The 12,438-nt window shown below is 52.3% G+C and overlaps 5 protein-coding genes across 5 annotated transcripts; 2 read left to right on the forward strand and 3 right to left on the reverse strand.

Moving 5' to 3' along the window:
• Positions 1-752: 752 nt before the first annotated feature.
• TRIVIDRAFT_55050 (uncharacterized protein) lies at positions 753-2,107 on the reverse strand (the record flags this gene model as incomplete). The annotated part of the gene is made up of 3 exons (XM_014104407.1): positions 753-1,177; positions 1,241-1,777; positions 1,828-2,107. The coding sequence occupies 3 exons, from the start codon at positions 2,105-2,107 to the stop codon at positions 753-755; spliced, it is 1,242 nt and encodes a 413-aa protein (XP_013959882.1).
• Positions 2,108-3,938: 1,831 nt separating this feature from the next.
• On the reverse strand, positions 3,939-4,733 carry TRIVIDRAFT_32514 (uncharacterized protein; the record flags this gene model as incomplete). The annotated part of the gene is made up of 1 exon (XM_014104408.1): positions 3,939-4,733. The coding sequence occupies one exon, from the start codon at positions 4,731-4,733 to the stop codon at positions 3,939-3,941; it is 795 nt and encodes a 264-aa protein (XP_013959883.1).
• A 1,043-nt stretch (positions 4,734-5,776) lies between these two features.
• TRIVIDRAFT_72779 (uncharacterized protein) lies at positions 5,777-7,703 on the reverse strand (the record flags this gene model as incomplete). Its single annotated transcript, XM_014104409.1, has 3 exons — positions 5,777-6,926; positions 6,990-7,553; positions 7,641-7,703. 3 exons carry the CDS (start codon positions 7,701-7,703, stop codon positions 5,832-5,834), a joined length of 1,722 nt encoding a protein of 573 aa, XP_013959884.1.
• Positions 7,704-8,692: 989 nt separating this feature from the next.
• Positions 8,693-9,784, forward strand: TRIVIDRAFT_219445 (uncharacterized protein; the record flags this gene model as incomplete). Its single annotated transcript, XM_014104410.1, has 1 exon — positions 8,693-9,784. The coding sequence occupies one exon, from the start codon at positions 8,693-8,695 to the stop codon at positions 9,782-9,784; it is 1,092 nt and encodes a 363-aa protein (XP_013959885.1).
• A 300-nt stretch (positions 9,785-10,084) lies between these two features.
• On the forward strand, positions 10,085-10,744 carry TRIVIDRAFT_62351 (uncharacterized protein; the record flags this gene model as incomplete). Its single annotated transcript, XM_014104411.1, has 1 exon — positions 10,085-10,744. The coding sequence occupies one exon, from the start codon at positions 10,085-10,087 to the stop codon at positions 10,742-10,744; it is 660 nt and encodes a 219-aa protein (XP_013959886.1).
• Positions 10,745-12,438: the final 1,694 nt, after the last annotated feature.

Raw genomic sequence — 12,438 nt, forward strand, 5'->3', positions numbered from 1 at the left:
TAGGCACGCACCATCATCAGGCCTTTATGCTACTTCTAGTCTCGGCTCTATTCATAACGTCTGGGAGGGATCTGATATTGTTTTTGCTGTTTCGCAGATTTGTCCCCGCCCATTGTCATCTTGCCCTATGGTAAGACACTCAAGCGAGAGACGTTTTTTTTGCAAACCAGATCGGGAGAGAAAGAAAGAAAGGGGGCTAATGGAAACCTCGGGCTTTGGGGGAGGCGGGTGTGCTGGGATACCTTCAAAGGGAAACTGTCGGTGTTTGACTTTTACGTGTACTTTTCATGCCGTTTTCCTTTTTTTGCTTTTGTATTCCCTAAAAAAACTCGAAACATGTTGGTAATAATAGATGTATTCTAGCAAAAAAAGAAATTCACAATACGAGGAGTCAGCGCGCTGATATGATGTGATGTGTGATGGCTGTAATCTGTACACAAGAAAGACTCGGGCACGATAACTTCACACTCGTCGTGCTGCGTGTTTATTTTTCTTCTTCAACGCTATGTTTCATTTCTAGACAACTCCAAAAAAATGGTCTTGAACAAAACAATTCTATGTACATGACATCTCTATAGAAATACTTGATACATAGTGGTATACAAATGCGCTCATCCAACCCCTTCTTTTATACATCATCTCCGGAGTTGTTTGTTTCCCCTTCTCCCATAGCAGAGAATTGGTACTTATGTGTGTTTTTTTGCTTTAAATCACGCTCATCAATAAGTAAATCGGGAACTCAAATCCCCAATTTACAGCTTGTGACCAAGCATAGACTTGAGCCTCCTCTCAACGGCATCCATGTACTCATTCGTCGTAACATAGTCCTCACGAGCAGTCTTGCCGCACGCCAGCGCGAGATCCTTGGTCATGATGCCGTCGACGTCGACGGTGTCGACGCAGGCCTTCTCGAGGCTCTCGGCAAAGGCCACCAGCTCGGGGGTGTTGTCGAGCTTGCCGCGCTGGACGAGGCCGCGGGTCCAGGCGAAGATGGAGGCGATGGGGTTGGTGGAGGTCTCGCGGCCCTTTTGGTGCTCGCGGTAGTGGCGGGTGACGGTGCCGTGGGCGGCCTCGGACTCGAATGTCTTGCCGTCGGGGGTGATGAGGACCGAGGTCATGAGGCCGAGGGAGCCGAAGCCCTGGGCAACAATGTCGGACTGGACGTCACCATCGTAGTCTGTGGGGAGAGGTTCAGTTAGTCATGAATTAGCTAGGTGGGAATATAGAGAGGGATGCTTACTCTTGAGAGCCATAATGTAGCCGCCAGAGCTCTTGATCATCTGAGCGACCATGTCGTCAATCAGACGGTGCTCGTACCAGATGCCCTTGGCCTCGAACTCGGGCTTGTACTGGTTGTCGTACAGCTCCTGGAAGATGTCCTTGAAGCGGCCATCGTACTTCTTGAGGATGGTGTTCTTGGTGCTCATGTACAGGGGGAGCTTCTTGTCCAAGGCCAGCTTGAACGAGGCGTGAGCGAAACCAGTGATGGATTCGTCAGTGTTGTACTGAGTCTGGGAGACACCGCCGCCGTTCTTGAACTGGAAGACCTCAATCTCCTCGGGCTTGCCGCCCTCCGGGGTGAAGACCATGCTCAGCTTGCCAGGGCCGGGGACGACGAAGTCCTTGGCGCGGTACTGGTCACCAAAGGCGTGACGCCCAATGATGATGGGCTGCTTCCAGCCAGGGACGAGACGGGGGACGCGAGGGATGACGATGGGCTCGCGGAAGACGGTGCCACCGAGGGCATTTCGGATGGTGCCGTTGGGGGAGAGCCACACTGGAGATCGGGTTAGAAGGGATTTCACGAGATCTGGAGAAGTAACGTACTCTGCTTGAGGTTGAACTCCTTGACACGGGCCTCATCAGGGGTGATGGTGGCGCACTTGACACCAACAGAGTACTTCTTGATAGCCTCGGCAGCATCCAGAGTGACCTGGTCGTTTGTCTCGTCACGGTACTCCAGTCCCAGGTCGTAGTACTTGAGGTCAATGTCGAGATAGGGGTAGATGAAGCGGTCCTTGATGCTCTGCCAGATGATACGGGTCATCTCGTCGCCGTCCAGCTCGACGACGGGGTTCTGGACCTTGATCTTGCTTGCGGTAGCCATGTTGCGAGCGGCAATGGACAGCGTCTGGACAGCGCCAAAGGAGGGTCGAAGAGGACGGAGAGGCTGGAGAGGACGGAGGGCGGCGCGGCGGGAGAGGGAGGCGAGGAAGCGAGGAGCTGCACTCATGATGGGCGAAAAAGGGGAACAGTGGATGAGAATAGGTTATTTCAACACAGGCCGATTAGCCTTGGACCACAACGCTCGGTATAGTGGGCGCGGAGTGTTTCCCGAGGTAACTGTCGCAAGTTGAAGCCGATAGCGGGACGCTCTATGGTATAGCCGGGGAGCCAGAGATGCTGTTTCCTCCTCTTTCGCTTTCCTTTTCTTTTTTTACGGCTTGTTCTTGTATAGAATGATTCGCTTTGCGCTGATTCTGTCTTGCGACTGCGTGTAAAGCAAAGGCGAAACCGGTGGCGTCGTTGCGACAGCTGGACTCAATGTTTACTTGGAGTGGCAAAGCTGAGCAGACGATAGCCGATGCGATGCGATGCGACCAAGGTGGGGTGCAGCAGACGGATCGGAGAACGCGCGGGGGGCCGAACGGAGAACGACTTTTCGATTGCAACGCTGCTGAGGGGATTTTCCAGTTAGCAAGGAGGACGGGAATCGATGGGGGTTTATATGTCAATTGTGTGACGCATACCTTTGGAGAGCAACGGCCAACGAGACCGGAAATAAGAGGACGCGGGAAGGAGAAGGGAGAAAAAAATTATGAGAGAGAGGCAATCGTCGTTATCAATTAGTCGATATCGATATGACAGGCGCCGACAAACGGAGCTGGACCCATGGGAAGCCCATAATTCAGACTATTGCGATGCAGATATTACTTGACCTTGTTACTTGGTATTTGCTTTTGTTTGCTGCAGAATTGTACATTGTTGGATGTAGATCGCGTACAACATGGCCAATGCTTGTGGACGGCAAAACTGAGTAAGCCGGTGTTTCCCTCTCTCTTTTTCCCTCTCTCCATCTCTCTCCTCGCCTGACATCGGACTTTTTAAGCCGACTCAAGAACCCTCCAAGCAGCTTCTCCGTTTCACACGCATGTCTTTGTTTTGTGTGTGTGTGTGTCTCCCCCACAGTTGCAGGGAGGATCCACTGCAAGGGACGGATATTACTAACTCGACGAGATTTTATTACTGGTTTGAAGTAGGGCGATTTGCATCTAGCAGGGCGTCCCTTGAACGGCATTTCTGGATCAACCGCCGATGTAGGAGCATGTCAAGCTTGGCTTTGCTGGGCACTCAGTCATTTCATACGGAGCAGCAACTGTACAGTATCAGAGCTTGTGTTGTTGATGTTGTTGTTGTTGACGTCTTGAGGCTCAAAATACACCACCAACACCAAAAAAACGCCAGCTTGTCCTCTTCTCTCCAACTTCCTTATTCTCCCCCAATCTCGCGCAATGCACCACCACCACCACACATCCCTTTTATCCGGGCTCAGCCGCGCGACAAGAAAATAACCAGCTGCTGTAAACAAGCACATCCAACCCTGCGGTGCGTGCGGGGTTCCCTGCTAGATGTCGAATGCGGAAGAGTTGGAGATGCAGCCATGCTTAATTCCCCTCTCTTCCTCCTCGTGTATGCGTTGCAGGCGATGCAAGGGGGAGCAACGCTGCAGTAGAGCGCCTTGGCCGAGTCTTCCGCTCTCGTGATGATGGGCTGCTGCACGCGATTGTGCACATTGTTGTCCCAGGCTGCCTCGGCCAGGTTCTCCTCCCTCATCCATCAAACATCATGAGATGCCCCCCGAATATTGTGCCACTGTGAACCGCCAGTCCCCCGCACGCTCCCCCCCCCGGATATTCCGTGTCTTGTCCACATGTCCATCACTCTGGATACACCATCTTCCTCGTTACTCCTCCGTCCACCACCATCTCCACACCCGTCACGCCCTCATTCTCGGCCAGATAGAGCACCGCCTTTGCAACATCCTCCACCTTTCCCACCCTCCCCGTAAGCTGCCACCTCATGTCTGCCTCGCTCAAGCCGTCCTCCCACTTGACGCCCTTTTCATCCGCCTCACGGCTCTCGTTCAAGACGTGAATCCAGCCTGGAAGCACCGCACTCACGCGGATGTTGTCCCGCGCCAGAGAAACCGCCATGCTCTGCGCCAGGCCTAGCATCCCGGCCTTTGTTGTCGAGTAGGGCTCATTATCGGGCTCGCTCATGACGGCCCGGGTTGATGAGACATGGATCACGCAGCCTCTTGCCGCTCGCAGCATCCCCAGACACGCCTGCGTCATGAGCATCGGCGCCGTCAGATTCGTCTCGATGCTCTTGTTCCACTCCTCCAGCGTCATGTCCGCCAGGCTCGTGCCGCCCACGCCGCCCGTATACGCCGCGTTGTTCACGAGACAATCTAGCCGGCTTGCAAACAGCTTGTCCGCCTGCTGCACCGCCGCAGTAATCTCCCGTGGCTGTCGAAGGTCACACAGCGCCGCCTCGAAATCCTGTCCGCGCCGGTGTGATTTTGCCAACAGCCCGGCCGTGTGATCCAGCTCCGCCTTGTTGCTGTCCAGGAGAAAGACCCGGTGGCCGGTTTGGAGCAGAATCCGGGACAGACCCCGGCCGATGCCCCGCCCGGCGCCGGTGATGAGGAACGTCTTTTGACCCGATGCCATTGCTTGGGGATGAGAGAAAAAGTACACGTAAAGTGGAGGTGGAAGCTCTGAGCTTGAAGTTGAATGAAGCTTTTACGCCCCTCCCCGCTTATATATTTTCCACGGCTAATGATGTCACTTGGCATATTCAAGCTTGCACTTTGACTCCAATTGCTCCATATATCCTGGACTATCAAGACATATTTTTGGATGACAATGGCGTTAACGGATGATTATTGCATCAATAGCGCTCTCGATTCACCAGAAATACCGCAGTAATATCACAAGTTCACTGTCTTGGAGATACAACTCGCCAGATTCGGTCACGACTTAATGACTGCGCTTTAGGCCCAAACAATAAAGTTCATTAACAGCAATAAGGTTCGATGATGATTCCACAGCTGATTATATGAGCAATATTGCGCCATTTTATCGAGGTATAAAAGGCTGCCACAATCCTGATTGAAGAGGCAAGCCATCGTTAACCACAACACTTACATATCAAAGCACCCCGCGTCTGCATCTTCCCACAGAAATCGATCATACGCGAAGAAAAGCAACTGACCCGAGTAACCAACGAAGTTCATCAGCTTTACTAACCAGGCCACCGCAACAGCCAAGGTGGGGAAAATCTACTAATAATGAGGTGCCGATGGTGCCAACATCACGGCTAGCGACGGGAATGTGATCAATGACGCAGGGTTGATTAGCCACTCCTAGAGGAGGAGGAGGAGGAGGAGCCGTTGATAACTCTGCGCCATTGATTACGTTCTCGTTGCTTTCTGTGGCTTTGGGATCATCGGTATCGTGAATTGTAGCTATTGCCATCTGGGACGTTGCGGTTGACTGTTTTTCTTTTTGTTTCCTTTGGCTCTGCTGGATAGTTGTTTGACTTTCTGAGCGGCCTGCTGCATATTCTTCTTATTGTCTGTAAGTCTCCTCAAGGATGTTGGATTAATGCAATAGTCTGGCTGTGAGATGGGTTAGCTGAATATTGGCTTTTGGTGTCACCTCGATCGGAGAGCTAGGCATAACATGTTACTGAACCAGCACGTAAAAGATTTGAAATAAACTGTCTTTATTTATTTGTATTCTTGAATCTGAGGCATCACCCAGTGACTAAATGTCAAAAATATCTCCAATCCCTTGCCCTCCACCTCTCCGCACATCCACAACGTCCAGCCTCCATCCCTCCCAGTGTTTCAGCGACCGCTTAATCTCCTTGATTCTTTCTATCCGCCTCTTCGCCTCTTCCTCGTGGGCCTTTCTGAAAGCTTCTTCGTCAAACTCCACATCGTCATCAGCCAGCAGATCGTCATCGCCGCCTCCTGCCAGGGCATTCAGGCCATGTGCGATAAAGTCGCCAATGCCACCCGTTGATCCCTTCTTGTGCGCGGGAGGGTGGTTGTTGCCTGAGAGATCCACGTCGTCGAACCCGGGACTGGTGGCTTCCATCTCGCGTCGTCTCTCGATCCAAGCGCCGCTGCGAAGCTCGTGAATCTCCGCCTCGAGGCTACGAATCTTTTTCTCGAGCTTGAGTCTGCCCTCATCCTCGAGTTCATCAACGCCCTCGTCGTCAAGGCCACCACCGCCATCTGCCGACTTGCGGCTTGCAAGTTTGGCGTTTTCGCTCTCTAGCTTTTCAACCCTGGACCGCAGTTCCTGAGCCTCACTTTCTGCCTTCTCCTTGTCTTTCCTCAGGGTTTGTGACCGTGCGTCCTGCTCTTTATGCAGAGTAGTCAGCGTTGTGACCTTTTTCTCAAGCGCCTCAGCCTTCTTCTCCAATTCCTCCTTTGCTTTGTTTGCTTCATCTAGTTCACGTTCCAGTGTCTTCGCCTTTGTCTCAGCACTGGTTCGCTCGCTGCCTTCGCGGACAGCCTTCTCGGTGGTTCGCTCAAGGTTCTTCTTCAAGTCTTGCAGTTCACGCTGAGCTTTGCCTGCTGCGGCTTCAGCGCGGGCAACCTTGTCTTCCAGTGCGGTTATCTGCTCCTTTTCTGAAGACGCCCCGCTCTCCTGGCGCTCGACGAGAGCCTTGAGCTTTGATATTTCACCCTCCATGTGCTCAATCTGGGTTGATTTGGCCTGCAGTTCGGCTTGCAATGACGGAGGGGAAGCGTTTATTGACACTGATTGACGATGTGCGTGACCAGAGGTGCGTGACACTTGCTGCTGTAGCTGAGAATTTTGACGCTGTAAAGACGCAATCTCCTCTTTCTGCGATGCCGTTAGTACGTAAGTCCCTATGGGAATCGATTCCATTTCACTTCTGTTACATACCAGCTTCTCTGTTTGGCCATCTTTGCTGTCTTTGCCGTCAGATTCACGCAGATCAGCCAACTCTTCCTCTGCCTTCTTCCACCTCTTCTCCGAGTCGGTTACGTCCTTGGTGAGTCTCTTGTTCTCCTTCTCCAGCTCTTCTATTCTAGCCACATGCTTTCTATAGATGTCAGGAAGCGTGTCACCCTCGGGGCTGAATGGCCCAGGTGACATTGGCCCCGGGCCTACAATCGAGCCGGCGCGGAAAGAGGTGGACCTGAGCTTTGATTGTTGCGCAAGGGATGGTGTGTCGGAGGGCGGCGACTCGACGGCCTTTTCTGTTTGTTCTTCTTCGGCCTTGGGCTCCTCCTCAACCTTGGGCTCTTCTTCGACATTAGGTTCCTCGGTAGCCTTGTCATCTTCGGTAGCCTTGTTGTCGTCGGCGGCATTATCATCTGGTTGAGCCTCCTGGCTCTGCTCCGGGGTGTCTTCGACGGTGTCGGGGGCAGACGCCTCTGCATCACCCTTGGGCTCTGCCTTTGTGGAAGACGCATCCTTCTTCTTCTTCTTCTTCATTTGCTCGACCTAGAGAAGCCTTGTCAGCCACAGATACCTTGATGGGCCCGGCGACAGGGTAGCTAAGCTGGGGTGGAAACGAGGCGGGATTCTCACGCGCTTCCTTGCGGCAGCAAGCTTCTCCTGCTTCTGGCGCTCCTTTTCTTCTGCGTCTGCCATTGTCAATGCGTTGAGGCGGAGGCAGCTATTGCAAGTTGTTTTGAAGCTGTCTTGGCTGGTGACGATACGCGGTTCGGCTGCCCTTGGCTTGCGGGACCTTCGTCATAGGTGGCCACTGGAGCTTATACAGTGTCATGTATGGGCACTGTGGAATATACACTGTATGTATATAGTCCTCGTGGTGGAAGGAAGTGTACGGAGTAATACTCGTATAATTATGAGGAATGCATCTTGACCATGGATATCACAGTCTACAAATGGCCAATTTAGTCTGTTGTCGTGGCCATAATATCATGACATTTCGGCAAAAGGGTGGGCGTTGCAATCCAAATGACTGCAGCTATGCACCTTATGCCTGGCTACCTTATCGCAGCTAGGCACCATTACTATTGATGAAAGGCGAATCAATGTGTAAAATATCCACAGAAAGTGCATTGCCACAATCAGTTACTTCTTCTTCTTCTGTGTTGAATAGCTGGAAATGTCAGAATGCGAGATCCCCTAGGTATAGTAGGTAGTTGCCAGAGTAGCTGGTAGCTATAGTGGCAAGAGTACCTTGTCCCTGCCCGCCCTTTTATAGGCACCTACCTCCTGTAAGGCAGCCTTATAGCACAGGGCAGCTGAGGCACCGATAGAGGCTTTGATAGAGGCTTTGATAGAGGCTTTGATAAACCATCCATGATTGATCATACCTACCTTGGATGATTGCCTTGGATGATTCAGGATTGCTCATTGCTCCTGCCTCTGCGCCTTAGCGAACAATGTCTGGTGCGTAATCAACACATGACAAGGGGCAGATGCTTTGCCTTGCTCTTCCTCATCGTCAGCATTGTTCTCGGTTTCTTTTGCTGCTCTTTTATCTCTGGAGTTCGCCATCCCTCTCTCCATCTCTCCTCATCACGTCATATCTTCACCACTACTCTCCTATGATCGTCACTTATCGAAAAAGAACCTTATCGATTCTTTCTCCATCCACCACGAACCTCAGCATGAACTGGACGGGAGGTAATCTCTCCCGGCATCGCCGGGGTAAAGGCTGGAAAGAGGAAATGGCACGCCAAAAGGAATATTTCGCCAAGGCGCGCTCTCGACGGCTTGAGGGTGTGAAATCGAGTCCTGTGCCTCTCTCTGCAGCTAATTTCATTCCCAACTACACATCTCCGCCGGAAGCTCCCACGGGTCTGGGGTCAGCAACATCGACGCTGATTAGTAAACCTGCATGCGCTGCGGATGAGATATCGACAAGCTTGGATAATCCGCCTGAAGCCTTGCAAAGGGAGGTTACTGAGCTTTCGTTACTTGTTTCACCAGGCAAGATGGATGAATTCCCCATGTTGAATCAGGCATCAAAATATCATTCCATGGGTGCTTCTGATCTAGAAACTGCGCTTCGGGAAACTTTGAAAAAAGGTGACTTCGAAAGAGCCAAACTGCCGAAACTCTCAGTGATGGAGCCCGCACGGCACATTTTCGAGCATCCCCCCCTTTTCAAGCTTACCTTGGAACAGCAACGCAGGACTTCTACAGGCCGTGACAGGATATCACCCAGTTTCGACAGACAAAAGGACATGAGAACACGAGGAATGATTCAGAACACACCTTCACCCAGTCCTAGGTCGGCGAGAATACGAATTGGCAGTCAAGATTATCGATGGAGCGTGGTGAGAAATTCCATCGGGAATCTCACTTTCGGCGACCACTCGGCGACCAAAAGTACCGTATCCAAACAAACAAAGTATAAAACACAGCCAGGAAGCATCAGTAATGCATCCTACATCATCAATGAGTCTTTTACAGGCTTTTCTCTGTCGAGTAGCGACCTGTCTCTGTCATCGCCGGGCAGGAATAGAGCAGCCCGCCGTCAAGAATTGCACAATTCACCAAATAAAGTTGTCGGGGCGGCTTCGGCAGAGTTCAAGTTCCCGCTACCACATTGTGCTTGCGGAGCAGCGATGAATGTATCACCAGCAGCATCCGAAATCGAGTCTACCGACAGCATAGCCGTACAAGTCAGTGATGGCGAACTCGGCCCACAAACTGAGACGGACGAAGAACGGATTTGGAGACAGTGGCTAGGATGAAAACAAGGGTTAAACCCTGTGTCAACAAGAAGCATGGCCAGATTATGGACACTGTCAGATTCTGAATGAGGCCCTCTGGAACGAAGACTCGTGCTTCGTAGCTGCCCAGGGATTGGCACGGTTAGGTTGCCGGCGCAGGTCGGCGACCGGAGTTGTCTCCTAGAGGCTACTTGAGATGCCGAAGACAATTTGACGGAGGATTGACATTAATTCGCGTATCATATTCCCTTTCGAAGCATATAGCCGAAGTGGTGGACAAGCAGCAGCATCAGCTCTCGGGGGGGTGATACGGAAAACCACATGTTAAGGGACGAGGAGCCCCACACGAAGTTGAAAAACACAACTGCCGAAATTTTAGTGCGGTCAGAGCTGCAAAGGCACCACGACGTGCTCAGACGAGAACAGCTAAGAAGTGGGGGTCATAGGATTGAGGCCACCGTCGGCAAGGGTGAGGCAGGTGAGAATCTTGCCAAGGATCTGGATGGGATGCTGCTTTGTTCAAGACGGAGCAGAAGCAAACGCGATGCAAACGGCATCGTGACACTGACGCTTCGCGGAGACTCAGGCCCAGGTCAAAGCGGCAAGCTCCCTGACCTTCTCCACCGGCCGCCGTGCCGAGTGGCAAGGTGGAAGGTGGAAGGTGGAGTCATCTGGGCTCAATCTCAGGCAAACCAGGACCACGTGCCGACGACCGCGGTTCCGGCGCCAGAGCCCCGACGGCTTGCTGTCATCCACCGCAGCCCGCGCCTGTCTGGCCGAACAAAGGGCCGTGGTAGTTGGGCTCTGAGCCTTGGGAGGCTGATGGCTGATGGCCACAAGCTCGATTTGGCGACAGGCATGCTCTTGTCCTTGTCAGGGAAGGCGAGGTGGTTTCACGAGCACACAGCGCCTATCGATTCGCTGGAGGAACGAGCGCCAAGCCCTGGAATGAAGCCATCAACAGCCACTTTGGAAGCCTGAAAGCATGAATGATTATTATTAGAGTCCGGCAAAGCGTATGGATGGAATAGGATGAAGCACCAAACAACAGGAATTATTCCAAATAGCCGGCATGGTCCAGCTGAGGAGAGCTCCTGACGGGAGCCCGCCACGTACGTTTTACTTGTAAGTGGACGTATCGTGCGCCTGTCAAACGGCGCAAAACAAGCTTAGAGAACAAGTTTTCTCTCCTTCCCTGCTATGGCTTTCTACCAATCCGGCAACTATCCGAGAAGGAAGAAGCAAAACACCGTGGACAATGCTCCTGCGCACGTTGCTGCCATGTGTCTATCCGTAGGGAATGCTTGTTAGTGTTTCGCTTCATCGCGAAGCTTCTCCAGATCACCACGTTGTCCAAAAGTCCTTCAAACCTGGTACTTGCCTCACCACCGGCAAAAAAAAGAAGAAGCAGCAGCAGCAGCACTACTGCACCTGGACCCTTAGAGACAGATGGAACTTTGCCGGCCTATCCTGCGCCGAGTCATTTGACTTCAGCTCCCAGGTCCAACCCCAAAAGGCCTGGGTGCGTGCCGCTGCAACGAGCCTAATGCCCTTGTCAACCCAACCTGCCAGCCAACCGGCCACGGTGGAACAACAAGTCTTGGGCTAAGGTAGACGCGGGAAATATACAAAGTTTAGAAGCGCCAATCTGTCGAAGTCTAGATGGTGCCATGCGCAGGCCGCCGTCGCTCCTCGTGTCTTGGGCCAATGCGGCTATGAAGCTGTGCGCCGGTGCAAAGTCAGTTTTCGAAGGCGGCGCCAAGGAATGCCTCGAGATGGGGGCTAGTTGCCAGTAGCTGGCCATGGTCAAAGTCGATTGGAGGAGGAATTGTTTGCTGCTACTGTACGGGATAATGAAACGGTGTAATACAGGGATGGGGCTCGCAAGGCAGGGAGGAATAGAGACAAAGAGCACAACCGCCGTGCGTCTGATAACCGAAAGCCTTTTTGCATCTGACGACGACTAGCAAGCTCCAACCCTCAATAAACCGTTGGAGAAGCTCCGGGGCCCCCGTTTTTTTCGTGCCAATGTTATCCCGGCACCAACGCAGCCGCCACTGCTGAACCGAACCCGATACCCGTCAGGTCAAGGACGAAGCTCATCATCACATCATTTGCATTCCTTCAAATGTGACGTCGTGAGTGTTTCTGGTGGTGATATGCATGAGCATTTTTGTGTCTAGTCTACTTTTGATGGAAAGCAAAGCAAGAAAAACCCGCAAAACAAAACAGGAAAGCCATTAAAAAAAAAATTATGCAGAAAACCGCATGAGAATGCCCACCGAAGGAACCCGACTTTTTGGAGAAAACAAGAGCAAAAGCAAAAAAAACTGCCGAAGAAAGAAAGAAAACAAAAAAGTGACCCCAAAATGACATCCAATAAGACAAAAGACTCCATCGACGCAAATTAACAACCACTCCGGACGTCCTCTTCAGCCCTTTTTGCCCAAAAAGCGAAGACACCAAACGCCCATGTCCATGTATCTATCCCACATCGTATACATCGTAAAGGCTGTCCAATGGCCGCGCGCTCCGCCCTCTCCCTCTCCAGCCCCGAGAAGCAAATGGTGTGTCTTGATAAACTCGCGCCACTAACCCACCCCCGGCCGTCGGCCAGTCACGCTCCAACAACGTCGACTTCCCGAGGCTGCCAGCTCAAGCGCTAGCCATGCAAG

The sequence above is a fragment of the Trichoderma virens genome (genome assembly GCF_000170995.1).
Source record: "Trichoderma virens Gv29-8 chromosome Unknown TRIVIscaffold_3, whole genome shotgun sequence".
NCBI lineage: Eukaryota > Fungi > Ascomycota > Sordariomycetes > Hypocreales > Hypocreaceae > Trichoderma > Trichoderma virens.